Source organism: Papilio polytes, unplaced genomic scaffold, assembly GCF_000836215.1.
Source record: "Papilio polytes unplaced genomic scaffold, Ppol_1.0 DF822067.1, whole genome shotgun sequence".
NCBI lineage: Eukaryota > Metazoa > Arthropoda > Insecta > Lepidoptera > Papilionidae > Papilio > Papilio polytes.
The window spans coordinates 7,075,654-7,101,265 of record NW_013527137.1 but is presented as its reverse complement, the minus strand read 5'-3'; the positions used below and the strand labels follow the sequence as shown (position 1 = coordinate 7,101,265).

Here is a 25,612-nt window from a genome sequence, read left to right as displayed (position 1 = left end):
GTCTGATATAAAATAGTAACAAAAGAAAATCTAGGGCAAACTTAAATAATTAACTAAATTATAAAATTAATACAAAATTGATGGCCCATGAGGGGATCGAACCCGCGACCTTCGCGTTATTAGCACGACGCTCTAACCAACTGAGCTAATGGGCCCTTGTTAACATAGCATTTTTTTATTCTTTTGTTTTAGGAATATTATAGAAAAAGAAACAAAATTCGGGTAAGTGTACATAACGTTGTGAAAATTAGAAAACTCCAATGATTACATTTTCCACATTACAGTTATAAGAACTCTCAAGCTGGATTGAAGCTTACGCCACTTGGGCCTGTCCTCGGGATGTATTGTGTAAGTAAGGAAGCTAACGGTGGAAAGAAGACAAAGATAATTCCGTCAATCTTCATTATATGTCGGTACCTACCGAAAAGATTATAACAATATTTCATGCCGTGTGTCCATGTGTGCGTGTCGCGCTCGACCGCTGATGACGTCACTACCAGGAAATATCTGTGTTCCCGCAGGCACGACGCGACCACGCGACCACGCCTGCGATCGTGTTACTCTAATGACTTACGGAGAATTGCATATTCAAATTGTTATGTACACAGCGAATAGACAATGTTTCAAACCTTTTTTTTTATTTACCGAAAACATAATGAAGATTTTGTTATTTCTTTTACTGCGTCTACATGTTACCGCGCTCCGGTGAGGATCCCACAGCTGGCAAATTAATTAACTTCTCACCGGGTTGATGCGCCTGTAGCCAGCGGTCACACACCCCCGCCCCCCTCCGTCCCACCCCACCGAGCCCTACCTGTAGAGAGGACTGAAACTAAAATCATTTATCCCTTCTGTAACGTTAATTAAATACCAACACTACACTAAACTAAAACTTACTGACTTGAACGCTACTACTGTGCTAACATATTGCATAACGTGTTGTTACAAAATCAAATGAAACATTTAAAACAAAAGTCTTGAGACTTTTTTGTAGGATAGGTAGATAGTTATTGCTATAGTTATATTTCCTTAATTAATTTGAGAACTGTATTCAAAAACATGTGATCTGTCAAGAAATGTGCCAATGTTTAAAAATATTGACCGATCGAAATATACATTTTAAACTGAAACCACATATTTCATTATACAAGTAAGCCCTTTATAGTAATAACGATCCCGTCGCGACTGTTTCGGGGATTTTCTACTTCATTAAAATTCATTGAAAATGTTTGTATTCCATGAAGTACAAACAAGTACATTATGTAGATCTTTGTGTCTGTGCAAATAAACTTGAATGGTCGCCGCCATCTTGTGTGTTATGAGGAAGAACATCATCGCAATGGCAATAGAACATAAAACGCTACGAGCTTTGCAGAGATAGCAGATGTCATCGGCAACAAGCATCCCGCTACGTAACACGAGAGACGTTTTTATAAATTCTTGTTATAAACATACACAGATGTTTGTACATTATAATAAAAATAATCTACGTTACTGACGATCTCAATCAGGGTTTCATGTGAAATCTTGTGCGAATGGCAATATGGGCGTATTTTGGCGGAGAAATATCCGCTGCGACGCTACGAGATGCTACGAGTTTCACGATAAACAGCGCTGCACTGATCCGTCTACGCCAAGTTTTGCACACTATTCACAGAGTCATTTATCTAGTATTCGTTAGTGTGGATGTATTGTCTTCTATTTTACGTTTATTTACATGTTATATAATACCGTACATTTTAATACTCTGACATGTTCCGGAATATTGTATTTCCACACTGAAAGAAAACAAACGTACAAATTAAGCTAGGTTTCAGATACTTAAGTAAACTATTTCCTCTTTTTTTTCATCTACCTATGTAGGTAATACTAAGTATATAATCATAATCTCTGTGTATGTAATATGTAATACTACTGGTGGTCTTAAGTGTAGGTAGAGTAAATAAATTCATGTTCAACTTTAAACAGCCGCTATGTAAACTAGCTTCACGTACATCATGGTGTCAGGTCGCTGTGCGCGGAATGCGGGGGCTGTGCGGGCTGGTATGCGAGGGGAGGGGCTCTGTCTCGCTGCGTGTTTTGCTAAGAATTCTTACTAAGAAATGCGACCGTATCGGATCACAGCTACTTTACGCCTGACGAATATACATAAAAGAAAAAACAATTTGAAATTATTAAATAAGTTTCTCATTAATGACGTAGGTCTGTTCCAGTGTCTTCTTATAGTCCTCGGCCAATGTGGAGCATGTCATAATTTTCACAACGATCAATCTCAGGGCGGCCCTTTCCGCTTGTAGTAGCCATCTAGTGTATTCACATTTCACAAGAATTTCATTGTTCAGTTCATTAAGTACATACAGGTTCTGCTGTCGCGGTGCAGTTTGCAGCTGTACTAGCTGACAATTTGTATCCGATCTGATGTCAGACGCTAATTGATTGATAGAAGCCATAAGTAATACACCCAATTCAAAGTTTGCTGATCCATTTGTTACCATAGTACTAGTTATATTTATATATGTAAGTTAATATTAATCTCAGATTAACTCAAGCTTGCTTATTTATAGGTCATCCGTACTTCTTACTCTTGTTTTAATTCTATAAGACCAGTTATCCGATTGAGGTTTACGGTCTCTATCTCAGATATCTTAACTATTAGATTCAGTGCGCAAACACAGTAATTTATTTTGGAACTAGTGTGGGATGGTCTCGCTACGAGCTGTTTGTTTGCGGGCTGCAGATGTCCCCCCCACCTCTTGTATGTATGTAATCGTATATTTCATAAAACGTAAGAATTGACTCCATGGCTTGGGCATATTTGCAAATATTAACTATATCTAAGATTTGAATGTCATTGTTGAATCTGCAGTTCATCAAACCCGTTCAGAAGTACATTTCATGTCATTTTTTCCGTTTTAATTTTGAAGTAAGATAACGCTACAAGTAGCACAAAGTGTTTGTGAAAATCAATTTAATATTTTATGATTGATCACATAACAGTGTACCCATGACACATTATATTGGATTTAATTATAAAATGAATTACCCTGCGAGCAACAGTTCGCGACAGGAGTGACATATTGTACAATCAATTTATCTGCGTGACGCTGCAGTGCGGCGCCGCGCCGCCACACCGACACAGACACATTGGTGTCCGCCGCAACGCGCCGCTCGCTCCTCGCCCGCGCTGTTCCATCACACTAGAATACTACCATATTGTTAAAAAACATTTGATGTTTTCATTTTCGTAGTTAAGCAATATGAATCTTAGTCATAGTCTTAGTTACCTATTTAATTTGGTCCTTTAAAAAGTTTAAGATTTTAAAAAGTTACCTGCATGAATAAATCAGAAGTTGAAACAACAAGAGGTCTCGAAAGGTTAATAAATATGAAATGTTTACGACACTCAGACACGGAGTACGCGAGGGCGAGTGTGAGGGCGTGACGCTGCTCGGGAAGGGTAACGAGCCCGTAAGGAGGCCCGCCACAAAAAGTCTTCTCATTACGAGTGGAGCTTCCTTATGCGCCCTGAGGGACCAATGCTCGCAACCAGCTTTAGCCTGACTGCTGCCTTTGCCTCCTGACTCCTGCCCCCGCGTGTGCAGCCCTACACATATCAGTAATGGCCAGTATAAACATTGCGAAAAACATTTCATGTTTATGCTTACAACGTCTTCAAAAATGAAAATGGGACTTGGAAAAAATACGATTATCAGGAGCACAGAATACAGAATGTTTTCGTGTTTGTATATGAAAATATCTTGCGAAGAAAAAAATTGACTATGACTAATTTTTTAATGGCAACAGAAACATACTTGAAGAAAAATACGGAACCTTTATTTTAGTTTGTCATCTAGCCCCGTACTGTCGTGATCGTAATATTGTGAAGTGACATGAAATGTGTGGAAAGGAATATGTGTCGCCGGCAGGAGGGCAGGAAATTACAGTTTCATAGGAGCCATACGTAACTCCTGCCTGGTGTCGCGCTTTCCTGATTCCTGGCACACATCGATAATAACTGGAATTTCTGTTCGTTAGATATTTTAACATATATCATTAGGCTGTTTTGTCTCATTTAAATGAAAGGGGATTTACGTAAAAGTTTTATAATTAGAGGTAAAAAAAAGATAAATAATCATACACCTAAACATAAAATAAATAAATCCATTCGTAATCAGAGCACGTTTACCGAAAATGTAGCGCAATCAGGAAAATGGAGATCCCGGATTAAAATATATCTAATCCATTACGCGGACTAAATATAGGCATCGTGCGACACAACCGGGATCGTTCGCAGTCGTGTCGTGTCGTGTCGTATCGCAGTTGTCAGCGAGCTATATACGAGTACAATACAAGGCGCATCAATATTCATCATCTAGCACACTGGTGACTGCTCGTAAAACAGTAGCGATGTGTTACATGATTGTTGTGCTCCAAAATTTACAACTTCTACCTCTTCACTTCAGTTGTAGGAATCCTCACCATCAAACCATTGCAACCTACTATCTAAGACTGTTTGCAATTCTGTCATTAATTCTCAAAGAAAAACAGTAAGAGTGCTTGACTTAGCTAGAAAAAATTGCGATTCAAAAATTGTAGGCTGCACTTACTTGTATTTGAAGTGATACTAATTATGACATTTTGGAAAACTCGCCAGAGTTTTAAGAAGCAACGTGTTTCAGCAAAGTTTGGATGAAATTAATTAAGGCAAATTAAAGTTGCACCGCGGAGGGGAGCCGATGTCGGCGGCAACTCGCAGCACCTCGTAAAACTTTAAACTGCGCTTTCAGTGTCGTTGTCGTTGTCGGTGTCGGTGTCGGTGTCGGTGTGTGCGGCGCAGCAGTATAAAGACCGTAAAAGTTATAAACTGCTTCAGCTGCGTCAAAGAATTGTGCTTAAGTCGAAGTGTCTCTATAATAAAATATTCTTTAGTCATAATAACTGTCGAGTGAACATAACTCCTCAATCATCGCACTTATTTTTTTAACATAATTTTTAACATCTAATTGGGCGATGTTTAATTTCATAACTAACAATCAGCTAAAAAACTATTTTAGTAACAAAAACAATTAGTAATTAATGTTTAAAACACTGCTAAAGAAAACCTCATCGTTTAATTCAGTGACTAAAGTTCATTAACAGTGAATAATTGAGCAAGATATGCTAATTGTCTCCCTCGATGCACCCTCTCACGTGTTCACGTAGACTGGATAAAACAAATGCGTGGTAAGCGACTTGCCCTCGCCCCCACCCCCGCCCACGCCCCCGCCAAATTCCATTACGTTTTGATGCATGTCAGATTGTAAGTGGTGCTTGCGAAACGAAGTGTTTAAAGTTCGTTGCAGTATTAGAACGTTAAAATCTCAGCTGGTAGTTTTTGATCAGCTCAGGTCGAAGGAATTCATAACAATGATTACTTCGAAAGTCAAAATAAAGTTAGTTGTAATACTAACATTCAATTTCCCTTTTAATTGACTTAACAAAAGTTAACTTCTTGGATGCTTACATTGAGCGAAATGTACATTTAATTAATTTAACTTCAGACTAAAAGTTAAATGAAGATCCAAGGAAACCTTTTATAAGATTAATGTTGTCTTCAAATTGTACATTTGCGACTCAATACACTTCGCACATTTTAATTCTAGCTTCTGAAGTCATTTATTTAAAAATAACTATTTATAACTGCACGATAAATAAATAATGTCAGGAGTTACGTTCAGGCGTGCGTCAGTGTTTCTGACACGCGGCTCATATCGACATGAAGGTTTGATTCTATTCAAATCACAATATTATATATTAAGTTTAAGGCTTGCTCATGACATGCGCTTTCCTTCGTCACAGCGGCAGGTACAAGGCGCGCACGGGACAGGTACTGGAAAGGTGAGTTACACTCGGCCTCGGTCGCCGTGTAACGCCCAACAGTTAATTTCTTTTTATTATCAAGAGTCCAACAGCAAGAAAAAAAGATTATTTATATAAAATAATAGACTTATTTTTCAAGATTTCATTAAAAACGCAGCTAAGGATTTTATCCCGGGCAGCGATCGAGCGGCGGTGAGCGCCGGTGGGCGCCAGTGGGCGCTGGCGGGGCGCCAGACTACTCGGCGTATCCTTTCGCCTACAAAAGCTCGGGATTTGACTTCTCACGCTCCTAAGCATACCAAAGCCCCCGGATAAAGCCGCGCTGTTTATTTACTTTGCTTATCTCTGCTATATTCAATTCATTGGATTTAATGCGAAGTGAAACATTTTCTTTTCCTAATTTCGTTGCTTACCGCGTTGTTTATTCATATCTATTATTCTAGTTTATTTAACAGAAAATGATTAAATACAGGCTTTATTAATATCTTAGGGATAATTAGTATCCGAGCTGTTGTATTCAAACTGTTGCCGATGTCCTTTCAGTGTCGTTTGTGCAATAACTTTATGCCCAGTTTACTGTATTCCAGTCCAGGGTTGAAGCACAATAGCAGATGAACATTAGTTACACAATAAATATTCATGCGCTATGAAAAATACCTCTAGAATCCTCGAGGTAAGTACAATATTAAACATATTGTTTTTGTGTAATGAGGGGGTGTCGTGCGATGCGCGCCGCCGCCGCCAGGTGTCGCTTCCCACGAGACATACACATTACCCACTACCAAAGCTATTTAAAAACCGGCAGTTTTTGTTCTGCTCCAAATAAATATGATAACGTCATGAGAATCACAGACACAAAAAAGAAGCATTTACATAAATAGTTACAATTTAAAAACAAATACAGCATCAACAACTGCTAGGAAATAAAAGAAACATAGATTCCCAGTGCGTAGCTTTATGACATTTGTTTATTTCTTCAGCCAAGTTCCAAATGACAATTCCGATGTGAATTATTGCTGTTTTTGTTACCGTTACAGAATCTACAACAAAAGTTCTTTAATTCAGAACAGAAATGGTTTATCGCGTACACAACACATTGATGGTAAAATCGGTATATTACATTCGTGAAGTAAAATAGAAAACGGTTATATTAGTATTCTGCTATAGGAGTGCTGCAGGCGCTGCACAGGTTTGCTTGGCCAACACCAATATTGACCAAAGGTATTCTATATTGCTTCTTGGCGAACATTCAAATCAAAGCTAACCGGATTTCTCTATTTATTTCGAACTTACTACCTTCTCCGTATGAGATCAATTCATACTACTTAACCCAAGATAAAAGAAAATAAATGCAGAAGTACTATTCATTACCAAAATTAATTTATATTTTAAACCCTTTCTGTTCACTTATTATTTAAAAACAAACTTTTTCTGTATACTGTTTGGAATCCTTTCTACTCAGTCGATTCCCAAAGAATCAAGAGAGTACAGAGATGTTTCACTAAATATGTAGCATTTATATCTCAGAGCATTAGCCACCGCTGTCCATACGAGCAAAGGCTAAAGTTTTTCAAAATGGAATCGCTGAAAAAAAATCGTAACAGACGCCGCACAAACGATCTGATGTTCTTGTTCAAGATTGTTAGGGGTCACATGAGCTGCAGTAAATTAGTTAATCGAATATCGCATGGTGTACCTCCGAGACCTCCCAGGCACCCAATAACCAAATTATTTTTCATACAATTGTATAAATCTAACTTAGGCCTGAACTCACCCATTCCCCGGATATGTCGTACGTACAACGAATTGCAGACCGAAAAGCATAACACAGATATATTTTGCACCTACATACATAATTTTAAAAAACACATATGCTCACATTCAGAGGCACAGACATAGGACTTGGTTTTAGCTAATTTCTTTTTTTTATCTTATCTTGTTTGTTCCACATTTTCTGTAACCTAACCGTAATGTTTTTTTTCTCTAACAATGTTGTATACCTATAATTGGATTTGTTATCATTCTTGTGTCTTATATTTTATTTCTTATGTAATTGTTCTATAACTTATCTGTTGGTGTACTTTATAAATAAATAAATATACAAAGACAAGTTTCAACTGTGCTCTCACCTCGACACCTGCAGTCTGCGGTCTGCAGTCTGCACACAGGGAAATAAATAATTAACTCTTCAACTGCAACCGGAAGCCGGTTTAGTCGCGACTGGGGACGCTAGTCATTTATGTTAATCTGTATATGCAACGCAACACTGAACTCCGGTCGCTTGTTGCATACAATCGTGTTTCACTACTGCTCGCCAATTGGTCGCACATTCGATCATAATTGATAATCAAAGATTTTTTAGATAGATTAGTGTTTGTTTTGTAATATGTCTTACAAACACAGACATTGACATAGAACATAATCTGGAATAACAAATTAGCTAATAAGTTATTAGTAACACTTTATGATATGTATGAAATCTCTTTGGAGTGGAGCGTAAGTTATTGAAACATAACTTAGTAAGTAACGGCAAATCCCAGCGGTAAGTAAGTTGTGTAATTAAGTGAAGCTGCAGGTTGGCCTCTTACAAATGATTGTTTTAGTTCGCCTACACCGTGCCCACACCGCGCCCACATCGCGCCCACACCGAGCCCACACCACACCAACGCCGCGCCCACACTAACAGGCCAGCGCTCTCCGCTAATTACTCGTACTTTGAAGCATTGTATTTATCTTGTCTGGATCCTGTGGCGTTTGCCAACTTCTTACCTACATATTGGTATAGCAATTATGTGCTTACACCTACTTCAGCAAGCCCTCAGTCTTAATATTGCAGGTCTGTATCTCGGAACAAACTAATATCAAATACGTTCAACTTTAAATTAAAAACTAATAAAAATGTTTTTGCCGTTGCGTTGCGGGAAGTTTTGTTTGTGCGCTTTCAAAGTTGAATATTGTAGAGCGTATGCATTACGAAAGTTTCTAACAACTCGCTGCCGAAAACTTTACACGAGCACGCCTGTCTGGCGGAGTCCCCGAGAGTCTCGGCCGCCCGCCGTCTCACGGGACTGTCGGAGATTCATTAGTCATATGTAACAAATGCGCATCTTCCTTGCATTCGCTTACTTCGAAACAGTTACTAATTTCAGGGGTATGTTCAGAAAGTATAATAAAAGGCACAATGACTACGCTTCATAGTAGATAAGTAGTTAATTATTTTTTCACTTATCTATCTTTATTAGAGTTTACAGAAATTTATTTAGTTAAAAATACCTATTTAGAAGAAATTATCAAAATAAACTTACAGCACAAAATTACCATACTAATTAAAATGTATTACAGAATGAAGTAAGCGGTAAGTAATTATTATTTAAATATTTGTTATAGCAGGTGAGTACTCGTAGTATCTCGCCGCTCGCCGCTCGCTCACTACTTCTCCAATTACTATTGTCGACTGAGTTCTCAACTCCTAGGAACTTGTTGGAACCACAGTTAATACATTATATTACTATACTAGTTGAAACTAAATTACTTGTAATACCAAATGCCAGGTTGCCTAATTGCTAATTGCCTTATCAAAGTTTCAGGTTGCAGTTCTGGAAACTACTAGTATGTGAGATACTGCTTTTATCAAAACGAATTTAAGTTGATGATGATGATATACGTTTTTTTTTGTTTATTCAACATGTTTTCTTGTGAGTGTTTGATAAAATGAAATACGAGTATATTATTTCATGTATTTAATGAATAAATAAATAAATAAATAAGTAATAAATAAAAAATATACATTTATCGACCTATTGATATCAAAAATAAAAAGCAACGTAATTTTAACTCAATTCATAATTTCTAATAATAAATTGAAGATTTCTGGTATTAAGAATAAAGGTAAGGTATCTCATGAGAGTTTTCATGCTCGACCTCTTTTGGAGTTACAGGTTGGGGATATTGAGAGTTTTCATGTCCAATGTCCTCTGGAGTTAAATGTTGGGGATAATGAGAGTTTTCATGCTCGACCTCTTTTGGAGTTACAGGTTGGGGATACTGAGAGTTTTCATGTCCAATGTCTTCTGGAGTGAAATGTTGGGGATATTGAGAGTTTTCATGTCCAATGTCCTCTGGAGTTAAATGTTGGGGATAATGAGAGTTTTCATGCTCGACCTCTTTTGGAGTTACAGGTTGGGGATATTGAGAGTTTTCATGTCCAATGTCTTCTGGAGTTAAATGTTGGGGATAAAGAGAATTTTCATGCTCGACCTCTTTTGTAGTTACATGTTGGGGATATTGAGAGTTTTCATGCTCCAATTCTTGTGGTGTTTCGTGTCGGGGATATTGTGAGTTTTTGGATTCACAGTAATTGTTTACGTTTATGTGACCACCATATTTAATGATGTCGGCAGCTTTCTCAGCGAGCATGACGACTGCCGCGGTGGTGGGCCCGCCGACCTCGCGCGGTATCACGCTGCCGTCCACGACGCGTAGCCCACTCAAGCCGCGCACGCGAAGCTCGCTGTCCACCACAGATCCCATAGCACAAGTGCCTACGTAATGGTGCAGCGTGGCTACAATGCAGCGAACAAAGCAACGAATGTACGGTTTACTCCACAACTCGAGTCCCTCGCACATTTCCAGTTTTAGGTCAACGACTTCCGCATTCATGCTTCTAAAGAGAGTAGTGTTTACCAATCTGAGAGTTTCTTCAATGTAATCCACGTAGCGCTCCAAGTCTCGTTCGTCGCGCAGTATGCCCGCGTCGATGAGAGGTGGGTCGGCAATATTCGCGCTGCGCAGCGTCACTCGGCCACGAGAAAAGGGGTATAGCATCACCGCACACGACAGCATCACGTCTCTCCCTTTGCATTCGTCAAATAAAATTTGACAAAGTCTATTTTTGTAACCATGATAGAAACCACAAAACTGTAACAGATCCGGTGAGTCGTGCTGCACTATATAATTGACACTTTCGTACTCTATACGATCCGCGGACCCATTCGCAGGCACGCTACCGACAAACGAAGTGAACAGTGGACTTCGACGGGGATCGGTTGGCTCCAGCGGAGCCCGAGAGTAATCCATTTTAAAAGGGACAAAAACGGATACATGGTTTTGGTAGTTAAAGCCGACAGGAAGATCTTTGCGGACACGAATGCCTAGCTCCTGCAGGTGCTCCTTGGGCCCGATGCCCGACAGCATAAGTAGCTGAGGGCTGTTGAATGTGCCCGCCGATAAGATCACCTCTTTTCTAGCTCTGACTGATATGTTTTTATTGTCCTTCGTTAGTTTCACCCCGATGGCTCTGTTCGAATTGTCGAACAAGATTTGATAAACCGTGGCATGCCTAACGACGTAAAGATTCTCTCTATCTTTGACGGGTCTGAGGTATGCGTAGGCGGTGCTCTGACGCACACCGTCGGCAATCATAAACATTTGCTGAACGAACCCCGAAAAAGAGCATCCATTTATGTCCAGTGGAGTCGAATAGTTTAATTCCTTAACAGCGGTTAAGTATCTACTCGTTTTGGGATCGGGGTCCCTGGTGAGGTCCAGGTATCCTCCGGTGCTGTAATATTTAGCACAGGAAGAGCTCAATACTTCACAGTCTTTTAAATTTTCGGCTTTTTTAAAGTAAGGGTAAACGGCGTCCCAGCTCCAGTTGCGGTCGGCGAGCAGCTCGGCCCAGGTGTCGTAGTCGTGGGGGTTGCCGCGCACGTAGTACAGTGAGCTAATAGCGGTGCCGCCGCCCAGCACGCGGCCCGCCACGATGTTGCCGGAGTGTTGCTTGTGGCAGCGCTGCGACACCGGGTCTGGCGTCGTTGTGTAGTTCCAGTCTAGGTAACCACGTAGTGTATAGGTTTGTAGAGCAGGCCACTAAAAATTTGTCATATTCTAAATAACATTTACTGATGCTGAAAATACCTGTATCAAATTAAACATACACTTTTTTATTATATATGTACTTTAATGATTTCCCCGTTCTTATTATACAGATTGATCTACGTAACGTACATATCTCTCGTTATCTCAGTTGTCAATCCCTTCTCAAATATGTTACCAATCACGCAATCCATTCATTTATTTACATAAACTTTACTTATTTACTTCGTTAGTTAAATATACCTGCGACTCAATGGGTGGGTCGCCGCCCGCCTCAAGAAGCAGCACGGACACGCCGGGCTGCTCCGACAGCCGGTTGGCCAGCACGCAGCCCGCGCCTCCGCCTCCCACAATCGAAGCAGTCGCCGTCTGTCACACAAATAGTCCAACGTAATAGTCAAACGGTGACTTCATCAACAGTAAATAAACTATAAGAAGCTGGAAAATAAATTAATTTGTTTGATTAAACGTAAATCGTAGGGTCGAGTCAGAAACACTAACAAGTTTTTAATTTACAAATTATCTACCTTGGCTCTTGTGATTCCCAAATTTAAAACAGAGTGCGGTTGTGGTACTTATGTGTTCCAACAATAGACAGTTAATATGCTCACCTGACAGCTCGGCCGGCTTAGGAAATAAATGATATGTGAGCTGCAGTAATGTGAGGGTGCGGAACGCCTCCTGCACGTTTACTGTAGACGCTATCGCTGCCTCCACGTCCATCCTGATTTCCCTCCTTTCGCTGCCTCTGCTGCCGCTACTGCTGTGCACTTGTGTATATTCCCTCTCTCAGCAAGTAAGGTACTCTTTTCAACAAGCCAATACTAGTTTATAAAAGTAAAACGACCCAGTACCTACTTATAGTAAATTGTTCTTCATTAAAAAAGAATTCCTGTTATATTTTTTACCTTAGTAACTTAAACACATAGATAACTGAAAATTACGAATTTTATGTTTTTGATACAATAATAATTACTTTCATATGCATATAATTACTTTAAGCTATCATACCGGTTTCGGAATTCAGCACACCGTTTCCGCTCGAGCACACAGCGCGGGAACAGCGACGTTCACATCAAAGCGGTGAGCGTTGGCCGCGCTCGCCACCAATCTGCACGCATACGGTCATCGATTTATTAGATATTTTATAACACTTTAATACAACCTTACGTTGCAAAGTTGAGTTTCCTGAAAAGCATCAACAATCTGATATTGCATATAAAAACTCGTTATATGATATTACGAGAGATATATCGCCGAGCGCCGGTCGCCGAGCGCCGGTCGCCGAACTCGGTCAAAGGCAACTATTTCATTACGTGGACACAATATACTGGGCCTTATCCGGCTCCAATATTGCACGAGCTTTAAATAAAACCTGATAAAAAATAGGATCAAAGTGAAAGTCCTATTTCAATCTCTTGATATAAGTATAATGATGTCATTGATGACATCAACATGACAAAACATGTGCACTGTTTCAGCGGGTACGTGTGTCTATGAAGTAGGTATGTGCATTGTTCGAAGTCAATTTAATATTATGCAGCTAATTTTCTGGTTATTTGTTGTGTCAACGAATGTCCCGAACAAAACTAAGAGAATAACTAATATAATTATGACGCAAGGAATTTTCGCATAAGTAAATCATTTTATTTAAGTACGAAAGTACATAGACCTAATGCCATGTACTCCAAATAGAACACATATAGATAATAAACCGTTACTTGTAACGGACACCGATTTCATATAGTAATGTTTATTTTTGTCTATTCATACAAATACCTACAAAAGAGGCCGTTTCTTTCAACGCCACGCGCGGAATGCAATATGAAAAACAGAAAAACGAGAAAAAGCTTTTAACGCGCGCACGACGTAATCCAATCTTATGTTGTGATCGAGTGGTGGAATGTTGCGGAGTGCTGTTGGCCGGAGTTGGCCGGGATGGGCAAACAATTCTAATTTTTGTTCTTAGGTACAACAAGATGGTTTTATTTCTTACTGTGCCTAACCGTACAACTGCAGGATTCCGTGACGGCAACACTGAATAAGAATGAGTGCAATCTGGCCAGACCCAGAATATGTTGGCGGGTCGCGAGCCGCTGTGGCAGCGTGGTTACTTGTAGGCCGCAGCCTCCCACAAACTTATATAAAATTTGCATGACACAGTTTGGCTGCGTGCCAAGCCTAATGCAACGCCACAACACCTGTGCGGTTGAATTTGTTCGAGAAAATTGCACATTTCTTGCAAATGTAGTCGCAGCGAGCTCGCTGCTATTCTCTCATTTCTTTCAGGTGTTTTCTGGTATCGTGGCACCGGTGCGTCACCTCGCTTATTATTAAATAGAATTTATTAAAGAGATTCACACATTCATGTTAAAAACTAAAAGTTAAAAGGAAGCTCATCGTTTTTAAGCTCACAGGAATGGAGGTTCGGATCACGTAAATTAATACCAATAAAATGGTAGTAGGATGTGATTAAGAAGTCAGAAAAGGTTTATGTATTATAGAAAATGTAACAACTTTCTTTATTCAACTAACTTTCCGCCAGCTTGCAGTTAATTCCTTATGCCATTTGTTTTATCTCAAGGTATGAAAATTACGTAAGATGTTTAACGGCACTGCGATACAGGCACCGACGGCGGCTGGCGGCTGGCGGCTTGGCGGCTTGGCGTCTTGGCGGCCAGCCACCGCGCCGCCCACCGACATCTGCTATTTGGCAGCCGCATGCCCTCAGCGGCACTGCTCAAGACATTCTAGACTAATGCCTCTATACCTTATTCTAAATGAAAACTTCTTGGACCGGTTCTACACTTATTTATCTTGTCTCCTCATATTATCTAAGCATGGCCACTCGACATTCCTTCTTCCTTCATCTTATGTGCAATTAAACATTAACTAACTACATTTAACAGCGGTTTATGACTGAAGATATTCAAGTCATTTTACTATTATTAGCTACGTGTTACGTGTAGGAACAATATTTTTTTAAAGCTGGTAAAGTCCTTTGTTCAAAAGTTCGATGTCACCTTGCGTACGGCAGTTTGGCAATACATCACCGTCAGGCGGCGGGCTTTCGATTTAACTTTAATTCCGATATAATCGCTCTGCCAACAAACTTCCAACAAGATTAGTTACAATATTTTGTTCCAATTCTCCTTCCTTGGTGCTTTATGTTTCACGGAGCACATTAAGATCGTAATAATTTACCTTTTTACTTCTCTTTTCGCTTCCCGAAAAAAACTTTACAACATGCGAATTTAATATGCAACACAAAACGACACATTCAAATTCGTATATTTATCTAGTTATCATTTATTTTTTATTTGTAATGTTAGTTCAAAAAGTTGTGTAAAGAAGACTAAAATTAATTAAAAAATTACGTCACTTTGATAACAGTTGTTACATATGTATAATGTTATTAAATTAAATGACGTAATTGCGCGGCAGATGAAGCCATTCAGAGTTAACCCGTGATTCAAACTCTGCTGGTTAATTACGTAGCTAATCTACGTAATTAACATAAAAATAATTTTTCAAGTTCCATTACTTGGTCGTTGGGTTCGCTTCGAAACGAGGAGTCATAACATTATTATTGTGTGGAGCATTAGCGGGCGCGAGAAGACGAGGGACCGCGGAGGAGGGGGGGCTATCGTAAAGAGCGCTAATTAAGATATGGAAGCTAAGGGACGAATAATTACGCTTTTATTTCGCTTTGCGATGTTTTTTCCTTGTTCATGGAGATTTCATAACAAAACAAAGTCAGTTTTACGACATTTGTCTGCCGCTCGACTGCTCGGCCGCCGAGCCGGTCTCACTGGCATATTACACATTACGTTCTCAAGGAATCTTGAATCTGCGACGTACACTTACACCGACATAAGGTACCTCTGTGTTGAAGTGTTGACAAGTGGACCTCAGTACACTGTATGAACTAATATTGAGAACCAAGGATTTATAGAGCACATAACTTCATCTATAGTTTGTCTAAATAAGATAGATTAGTTTGATAAATGACGCATATGAAGTATCGAATTTAATTTGTATGAAGGCAAATACCGTACTTAATAGCCAGGTATCGTAGTGACGAAAGAAACACGCATAGGGAACAATTATGAACTATCGATATTCGGTTTAAGTAAAATGTATCGAACTTAACTAAAATTATTACTTTCTTATTAAAAAATTAAGAAAGTAATTCTTGTATTGATTATAGTGTAGAGAATTTAGCGATGACAATAATAAGCGAAATCAAATTCCATTAAGTACGGCTGTAGTAGTAATAGAAAATGTATTTACTCTCATTATTTGTAATAGTTCTGCAGGTTATTGTTAATTTGAGAAAACAGTGTTTTTTTTTAATTCATAAGTTATAACTATGATTCTATCATTGAATTGGAATTAATATTATACCAACGTAACAGAGTCTCATAATTCAGTCAATTAAATCATTTGTGAGAGTTTGTTAGCATAGTTATGTTGTTTGACGAAGCAAATCAAACGCTAAGTTGACGTAATGTTAGAGACATACGCGGTGCGCCTACATCACAGAACGGCGCTGCGCAGTGCGGCATGCAACACACAACTCACCCTTGCTGTTACAATGACTCAATTATGACCAAATTATTTATAAATATTATTGTAACTATCTGTGATTGTTTCATTTGGACGACCTGTGGCTGCAGTGTTATCATTGTAGACTGTAGGAAGTGCCCAGTCCTTCATTCTGGTTCTAGCAACCACTGACACACCACTGCCAGACCTCTGGTACAATCTGTGATAGTTTGAAGTGATAAAACAACGAAGCTTGAATTGAAAAACATATCATATTTTAATTCTTTGTAAGTACTTATTTTTTTTGCTTTTTATTAATTGTTTGAAAATATGGGATGTGTTTATCTTATCGTTCCACATTGCCACAGGCGCGGGTCACAATGGACGGGCTGGCGGTGCCCACCATCCGGCGCATACAGATAGCGTTGCAGCTGCTGGCGTCCCTCAAGCTCTTCTCCTACCTGTTCCCACAGCAAGCCGTTGTCTACGGTGAGTGCAGCAACAACACAACACACTGCTGTGCGGCTAGAGTTGAGATACAGTCAAATATGATAGTTGTGTCTGTTGCAGATTACAGCACGTATGACTACGTGATAGTTGGCGGGGGAACGGCGGGCAGCGTGCTGGCCAACCGGCTCAGCGAGGACCGCACGCTCAACGTGCTGCTGCTGGAGGCTGGTGACGACCCCTCACTTGAAGTGCTGGTTAGTTTCTGTAGTGCACCAAGACATTTATCCCTCTTCAAATCACCCTTAAATTTAATGTATGTGCCTTACAGTTTAATGTGTATTTTTAATAATGAAATCTTATTGTAACGCTGATCTTCAGCTCGCAGGCCTGCTGCACCTGACGTCGCGCTCCCGCCTCGACTGGAACTACACATCGGAGACGACGCAGTATTCGCAATGCCACAAGGGCCGCGTGCTGCATCACCCCGGCGGCAAGGTGCTCGGCGGAAGCAGCAGCATCAACTACATGTTCTACTCCCGCGGCAGCCCGCTCGACTACGACATGTGGGCCACGGTCGTGAACGACTCCGCCTGGAACTGGTACAACACCGTGCCATACTTCCTCAAGAGCGAGAGACTGGAGGATCCGATTATTTATAATTCGCCTTACAGAGATAGCCACGGCATCAACGGTTATTTAGGTGTGACAAGAGAAACCAGTAACGAACTACATAAATATTTAGATTCGTTCAGGGAAAACGGCAAGCTGGAGACTTTCGACGTGAACGGCAACGAGAGCATGGGCTACACGCCGCAGATGTACACGATCGCCGGCGGCGCGCGCCAGACCACTGCATTCTCTTACCTCACGCCCATTCGGAATAGAACCAATCTGCACGTCATGAAGAACACGATGGCCACCAAGATCATTTTCGACAACAACAACCACGCCATCGGAGTCGAGGCGCTTACTGAGCGTAACGAGACGTACGTGCTGAAGGCGAGCAGAGAGGTGATCGTCGCCGCCGGCGCTTTCAACACGCCGCAGCTGCTCATGCTGTCGGGAATAGGCCCCGAGGAGCACCTGCGCTTACTGAACATTAATGTGCGTAGCAACCTACCCGTCGGCTACAACCTGCAGGACCATCCGTTCGTGTTGGTGTCGATCCGGGGAGAGCGGTCAGCGGCGGGCTCTCTGCACGGCGACCCCCACAACTTCCCACTGCCCACCTTCACCGGGTACGTGGCGCTGAACCGTGCCCAGTTGCACCCCGACTACCAGAGCATCAACTTCGCCGTGCCGAGCGACTCGCCGATGCCGCAAAAATTTTGCTCCCTCAATTTTGGATTCAAAAGTGACATCTGTCAAATACTTAAAGCCGGAGTAAAAGGCAGGAAGACGATTATGAGTTTGATCAGTCTCCTCCACCCCAAGTCGCGCGGGCGCGTGTTATTGCGCAGCACGTCACCGCGGGACCCGCCGCTCATATACAGCGGGTTATTTTCCGACGAGAGCGACATAGAAGATCTGATAAGCTACGTCAAAGATTTCACATCCGTAATGAATACCACGTACTTCCGAAAAATCCGCGCTCAACTAGTAGACCTAAGCGGCAACCGCTGCATCGGGTACAAGCTGTGGAGCCGCGAGTTCTGGCGCTGTTACATCGGATGCCTGGCGTCGCCTCTGCACGACTACTCCGGCACGTGCGCCATGGGCCTCGTGGTGGACTCGCGGCTGCGCGTACGCGGCGTGCGCCGGCTGCGAGTGGTAGATGCCAGCGTGCTGCCTGGCCTCGTGGGCGGCAACATCCTGGCCGCAGTAGTCATGCTCGCGGAGAAAGCCGCTGATTTGATCAAGAGAGATCTCTCCCTGAACTTCAGACCCAACCATCCCTTTATTAATGTGTAGATTGTTTAAGTTAGGGCTCCGCTGCGACTCAGTGTAATACTTTGGTAACATTCTTTGTACATAATCTATTTTTAATATAAAGTAGCCTAAGAATAATGCAAATTTTATAAGTTGTTATATTGTCGTATTGATTATAAGTTCATCTATAGCTTTCAATTGTATTTATAAAATTTTGTACGAGGTTTGGCCGTAACCGACCCAGTTAGACAAATTTTATTTAGTCGCAATATTTATTTAATTTAGAAAACATATCATAAAACTGAATAAAAATCGAGTAACCTTCAATTAGTACCTTAATTCATAATGTAATTGATAAGGACGAGTGGAGCAGCTGCCTGCCCCAGCCTCTGCCCCCGCACCTCACTTCACCTAACACGAAATTAAAGTTTAAACTTTGTTTGACAGTGATTTATGTGTGAAGCGCGCTCCCGCGGCCTTTCCTAAAATGCAAAATAATTGTTTGCGAATTATTCGCTAATGTACTGCTTGCGTGTGTCACAACACACAAACACCTGATGGGCAACTTCTCACATTATTAGCAAAATAAGGTAAAAAAAAACATCCAGAGGAATTTAGAAGCTCCTCTTCTCTTTTTGAAGTCGGTAATGAGAACGAACCTTTAACAATTGTTTTACTCGAAATAATGTTAAAACGAAGCTTTTGTAAAAAAAGATGCAATCATGTAAATTCTTTTAGAATAGAAAAAGTGTTTTATTTTTATTATTATGATGAAACATATTTTATAAAATAGAAAGATACTAAAAGTCGACACCGCTTCATAAACGTATTTCATTTTCTATCCGAGAACAGTTTCTTAACAAGTGAGAAACTTGGCGTAAGGTTCTTATTTATTGTTGCAGTATTAAAATAAATTTATTTGTATCAAAGTAAAGAAAAAAGAATGCACAATGTTAAGTTATATCAACCCTACGACATTACTATTTTATTTAAAGTTTTATTATAAATTCTAAACTTTAGATGGACTGATGGATGTTTGTTAGAAGGTATTTCGTAAACAGGTCAAGGGAACACAATGAAATTTTTCATAGATAAAGGGTACTCTTGAAGACATGGCTACTTAAAAAATATTTTTAACGCGCTGCAGTCCAAAACAAGTGTTGAAATAATTTAAAATGATGAGCCCAAACCTAAAAGTACTTGAATCGTAAGTAACAGATTCGCCATTCCCATTTTTTACTGAAGGTTCAATTAATCATAATTAAAACGTGAAACAAGATTTATGCAAACAGAATGTTATAGTAAATACCTACATCTTTGTTATTCATCAATTAGTAGTTTAACACATTGCTTCAGCTTTCATTTGTGACGAAAAAAGAATGGTCGAAAGAATTAACTAAAGGCTTGAAGTCGAACGGCTTACGCTTTGAAAACCTCATTTTGAACAATGAATAAACATAGTGAAGATATTATTTTCGATTAATATTATTTTGTCAGCGGCAATGTTATTCAAATTGTTTGAAATTTATGTAAACCGATACAGCGAGCAAAATACTTAGAATACATTTCTGAAGCCAATTTCCTTTCCGAATTCTATGTTATAGTTATTATATTTATAAATTCCATTGTAGCTTTCGAATTTACGATTTAATTGAAAGTCCACACAAATGTTAACTTCTCAGATATTTCAAACATGATTACGTCTGCAAATTCAGACATTCAAAACCTTGATACCATCACATACTTAAATAGCATTATTTTAAAAAAAAACTTGAGGGAGTTTTGACTACTCGTTAGTTAAATATCGTGTTTAAAAGAGCGGTCTAAAAAGTGATCAGACGAGCAAGACAATGGAGACGGCGACTGTAGCACCAAAGTTGCCAAACGGTAAAGTTATGTATTTACTTATCTTTTTGTGCAAACTTCTATTTGTCTGCTTTGTTTGCGAGTTATTATTGCGCCGGGCGACAATAGCAAGAGAGAAAAATATTGTTTCAGCGGAAACAGTTTAGAAGTTATAAATAACTGGAGTTTAGTCTCCACATAAAGATCGTACTCGATACCGAAGATTCCTTTGAACTGAACGACCGGGAACTTCGGTCTCCTGATAAACTGATAAAAGTTTTTACTCCGTCCACTTGTCTTCTTACCTTATATAATATCAAACATTACTGCGGCATCATTTGTTATAGTTTTGTAAATATTGCGAGGACAATGTTTGCAGAACGAGTAGGTGTACAACAAGATCACAATGCTGAATACGACCTAGTCTTTGTGCATCTTGAGTTATGTTATATTATCTGTTAACATTTCGCCAATTTTGTTTTATTTCTTATTTAAAATTAATTATTACCATTTATATCGTAAAAATGTCGGCCTTGTACAGCCGCAGTGGATAGGCCGTTTTTCTAAGCCGATATGGTCCCAGTTGGGTTTTAAAACCAGAACTTATTACTAAGAAAACAGGTAGCCCAGAGAATTCCTTTTTAAATTGTGGTCGTAAGAAATCTCCAACTGACAAACTTATATTATTTATTGATTACAAAATAAACGATGGTCTTCTTTTATAAAATCAGCAGCCTTTTCGGCAATCATGAGGACGGGAGCGTGCGTGTTGCCGCCGGGGAGTGTGGGCATGACGCTAGCGTCAGCCACGCGCAGCCGGCGCACGCCGCGCACTCGCAGCCGCGCGTCCACCACACCGCCCAGCGCGCACGTGCCTGCGTAGTGGTACATCGTGTTCATGACGCAGCGCGTGTAGCACCGCCAATACGGCCCGCTCCATGGCCGCAGCCCGCGGCACATCTCCAACTTCAAGTCTATTATCTCAGAACCGACACTTTTGAAATACGTAGTATTTACGATACGCGCATGATCCTCCAAATACTTAGCTAGATCGTCTAAGTCACGTTCGTCCGAAAACATCCCCGTGTGGACGGCGGGAGGGTCCTCGGGGTCCCTACTGCGGAGCCTTACTCTCCCCCGCGACCTCGGGTGCAGAATGTTTAACGTCGAGAAAAGCGTATTCTTACCCATGCCGCCGTTACGAAGATTGTTGCAAATGTCATAATCGAACCAGTAGCCGACCGCGCACAAGTTAAATGGAAAGTCGGAATCGTGGGGGACGACAAAATTAACCACTTGGTAGTCAGGCTGCTTGTGGTGCTTGTCGAGAGCCACATAGCCGACGAACGCGGGTAACGGAAATAAATGCTTATCAGGGGGCGCGGAGGGCGTAACAGATTCCCCCATTTTGAACGACATAAAAGTAGCCACGTGGTCCTGGTAGTTTAATCCAACCGGTATATTACTTCTAATCGGAATTCCGAGCTCCTCAAGATGATCTCTGGGCCCGATCCCCGCCAGCATCAGCAACTGAGGACTTCTAAAAGCCCCGGCCGACAAAATGACTTCCTTTCTCGCTACAAAAGATAAAAATGTTCCTCGCTGGGTTTTAACTTTAACACCCTTAGCATTATTGTCCTTGTCGAGTATGACTTCGGTAACTAATGTATTTTTGAGAATAAATAGATTTTTGCGTTGAACGATGGGAGCCAAGAATGAGTACGCCGCACTCTGGCGCACGCCGTCGGCGATGTTAAACAACGGGCTAGTGAATCCTACATGGCGATCTCCGTTCACATCCAGTAAAACCTCGTGCCCCATCTCATAGAAAGCCTCCAAAAATTTATTTATTTCACTCCGGTTTTCTCTCGTGACGCCCATGTACCCGTCCGTTCCGTGATATATTTTGTAAGGGGAATTTAGCAAGTCGGGGTCCTCAAGTCTCTCACTCTTAATGAAGTAGGATAGCACGCCAGGCCAGGACCATGCTGGGTCTCGCGCGGCGGCCGCCCAGCGCGCATAGTCCGGCGGCGCGCCGCGTACGTACAGCATGTAGTTGAGGCCGCTGCTGCCGCCCAGCATGTGCCCGCTCGTCAGATTGGAGACGCGGTTCCTGTGGCACTGCTGCGTCCTCTCATCGTTTTCTGACGTATAATTTTTATCGACTCGGCTTCCCGACATCGCAGGAAACAAGGCTGGAAACTACATAAAACGGTACTTAAAATCTCTTTATGCGCGTTACCCTCATCGATAGTAGATGCAACTGACCATCGACTCGTAGGGCGGGTCCCCCCCGGCTTCGACGAGCAGAACACTGGTTCGCTCGTGTTCCGTGAGCCTGTTAGCCAGCACGCAGCCGGCGGTGCCGCCGCCGACTATGATGAAATCAAAACCTTCTCCGCCTGGTGAGTTTTAAATGGTTATTACTAAATATCCTTAAATAATATTTAGAAGAATCTTTTTAGTACATATGAAGCCAACAAGTAGTCGGCCAACTATAAAAATAAAGCTAAAACATTAAGGTTAACAAAACATTGTGCGCCGACTCCACGAGAGTGGGATAAGGCCGGGGAGATGATGAGGATACTAAACTATTTAAACGTCTCTTGACTTATTGCTACTTTATCCGAAGCAAAGGTTACTGACCACTGAGGTTTGCGGTCCGCCCGTAGTGCGGTAGAGCAGGGCCAGCCGGCTGCGCAGCGCAGGCCGCCTGCAGCACGTGCAGCGCCACCAGCAGCCGCAGCAGCTGTCGCGACACCAGCACTGCCATCGCTCTGCTTGATGAATCACTAACAAATTCTAACTCACAAAGCACACTCTTAAATAATGATAATAAGACAACAAAACGGTAAGTATTATTATTAATCACTTATTTATTGCACAATATTAATGTAAAAAAAGCAATAATCAATTATAAATTGGCATTTAAATGGTCAATGTTAAACTTTTGACCTCACATTTATTAAAAAAGCTTTTATAAATACCTTTAGTGCAGTCGACCTTGTAATCGTCGCAAAAAACTGCACTACCAGCTTTGTAAATTCTATGAATGCTTGGCGAGACAGAGGCGGTACGGCGGTGAGGCAGCGCGGAGCGGCCGTGTATCTCAGCCCAACCTTTGTTATTAAAACTGCATAACACTTGGTACGTGACCCCAAATACTGGCAGCTCGTTGCTCACTCTACTTTTAATTTCGAACAAGGCCCGTATTCGCTCGGATGTTTTATATACGTAAACACTAACCAGTTGTGGCCAAGGACTAAACAATAAAAGAATTAATGACTACAAGATAACTCGATGAGCTATCCAACGATCGTTTCGCTTGGAATAGCAAAAAATAAAAAGCCACGTTGGTTACTTAACTTTTATTATTCAAAAAATGTTTGCAACTTTTTCGATTTTCTTTAGTAGTTATAATATATAGAATTAGTATTGTTTATGTGAAAGTACGCATAAGTGTGTCGGTTGTTTCACTTCCGGTGTAACGTATAAGCCGTATAATACCGTTTAATTCCGGCTCCTTGACGAAGGTCGACATCGGCCCTACTCACCTGTGACAGGAGAAGGGTCGCCCACGCCCGCCCTCCCCCCCCCCCGCGCCACTGCGACATTACAGTAAAATGAACAATTTAAGTTATACCCAAGTTTAAAAACATTAAATATAAATAATTCGATTTTACCCAAAGTCTTCGCAGCCATTTTCATCCTAGTACTTACTTAGTTTAATAAATGAAAGAACTTTCAAACAAAATACATTAAAAACAAAATATTCTCAAAAAAAACAATACACTAAAAAGTAACGAAATAACTGATTGAAAATAATAAACCTCCCTTATTGTAACTTTTATGTCTATATTGTACAATTATTATTACTTATGAAGATGTCGGTGTCAGCCAAGGTATGCAGTGATATTTCGTAAGGCTTTCTATATTTTTACCATCACAATTGACAATTGAAGGTAAAGTAACGTATAAGTAATGAATCTACATTGACTGACACACTACAAACTATTTAATTACGTCGTAGACTTTAACTCCAAAAATCAAACAAAAAAATGGGACCCACCTGCAAGCATTACCTTTCGGATAAAAAAATAATTATCAAAATCGGTCCACTAGCGGCGGAGTTATGCCGTAACGCACATAAAAAAACATACAAGCGAATTGAGTAACTCCTTCTTTTGGGTAGTCGGTCAAAAACATTAGAAGCCAAAGTAATTATTGTGGGAGATAAAGGTAAAAACGTAAAAATAAATGTCCTTATAACTTGATATCTTTTATAAGACGTGTAGTTATTAGACATTAATTATTTATATTTCTAGACTCGCTAAGTTGTGTCCACTATCTATTTCTTTTGTGAAGTCTAAGCACAAATAAACTAAAGGCAATTTAAGAAAAGGTGTTGTAATCAGGGGACTGAGATTTTCATCTCCGTTTCTTTACTCATATTTTACATCTTTTTAAGTTTCTGTAACTCATAATATAGAGCAGGCACACATTGAGCTTTTTCCTGTATTTCATAGAATGTCGCAAAATAATTAGATAGCTACGCGGCCGAGGGCTTGGTGAAGTATCGAACTAAATGTTTAATGTATTTCATTCAGAACAGGATAGCAATTTAACGGGAATTTTAAGTAGAAGCTAAAACTCATTTTAGAAAGACGAAATGCAAATATTCTTTAAAAAAGTTACACATAGAGTTTGACTGAGCAAACTCGATCGCACAGGTGTTGAAAGTAGAGAAAGGCTAACAGTATGGTGTTGGCTCCCTGCCAGCTCGGATAGTGAGAGCCTGTAACTCTCATACCCTTCGCCCAACTCGGCAGTCTCCAGCGCTATTTACTGCTACATAAGCTTTACAATCTATTTACAAGGTTTCAATTACACGACTAAGTAAGGGGGCAATGATTTTTTTCACGCCTAACCCTTTTTGTTATACATGTGGGTTTGTATGTTCTTGTAATTCTATTGCCTGGAGCCTAAACGACTGAAGGGATTTTAAAGTGTGAAGTATCAATCGATTCATCTGCTTCCCCAGAGTATCATAGGGCATATTACTTTATTTACTTTTTTTAATTTTATTTATATATATCTGCAAAAAAAATCTTCGACAGTTAATTCTAAAAAAAAAAAAAACAGAGACAAAAGTGAGTCCAAGTTTTTT

General features: G+C 40.4%; 4 protein-coding genes, 1 long non-coding RNA gene and 1 other non-coding gene across 6 annotated transcripts in view; 2 read left to right on the top strand and 4 right to left on the bottom strand.

Annotated features, from left to right (window-relative positions):
- The window catches only part of LOC106106918 (leucine-rich repeats and immunoglobulin-like domains protein 1), a 46,227-nt gene extending 42,666 nt beyond the window's left edge, over positions 1-3,561 (top strand). Inside the window, exon 2 of the mRNA XM_013287577.1 lies at positions 3,408-3,561. Coding sequence (XP_013143031.1) covers positions 3,408-3,561 — 154 coding nt within the window. The remainder of the gene's footprint in view (positions 1-3,407) is intronic.
- Trnai-aau lies at positions 82-155 on the bottom strand. The gene has a single exon. It is a non-coding gene; the product is annotated as a tRNA-Ile (tRNA).
- A 6,084-nt stretch (positions 3,562-9,645) lies between the features above and the next one.
- LOC106106917 (glucose dehydrogenase [FAD, quinone]-like) lies at positions 9,646-12,084 on the bottom strand (the record flags this gene model as incomplete). Its single annotated transcript, XM_013287576.1, has 2 exons — positions 9,646-11,727; positions 11,977-12,084. Coding segments are annotated over 2 exons (2,100 nt in total), but the record flags the coding sequence as incomplete, so codon positions are not given.
- LOC106107052 lies at positions 12,085-13,001 on the bottom strand. Its single transcript, XR_001225837.1, has 3 exons — positions 12,745-13,001; positions 12,345-12,539; positions 12,085-12,102 (listed from the first exon to the last, which is right to left on the bottom strand). It is a non-coding gene; the product is annotated as an uncharacterized LOC106107052 (long non-coding RNA).
- A 3,566-nt stretch (positions 13,002-16,567) lies between these two features.
- On the top strand, positions 16,568-18,642 carry LOC106106916 (glucose dehydrogenase [FAD, quinone]-like). Its single transcript, XM_013287574.1, has 2 exons — positions 16,568-16,985; positions 17,110-18,642. Exons 1-2 carry the CDS (start codon positions 16,617-16,619, stop codon positions 18,640-18,642), a joined length of 1,902 nt encoding a protein of 633 aa, XP_013143028.1. The 5' UTR covers positions 16,568-16,616.
- Positions 18,643-20,903: 2,261 nt separating this feature from the next.
- On the bottom strand, positions 20,904-23,690 carry LOC106107488 (glucose dehydrogenase [FAD, quinone]-like). Its single transcript, XM_013288361.1, has 4 exons — positions 23,433-23,690; positions 23,092-23,247; positions 22,714-22,847; positions 20,904-22,647 (listed from the first exon to the last, which is right to left on the bottom strand). Exons 2-4 carry the CDS (start codon positions 23,216-23,218, stop codon positions 21,133-21,135), a joined length of 1,776 nt encoding a protein of 591 aa, XP_013143815.1. The 5' UTR covers positions 23,219-23,247; positions 23,433-23,690; the 3' UTR covers positions 20,904-21,132.
- Between the last annotated feature and the right edge of the window lie 1,922 nt (positions 23,691-25,612).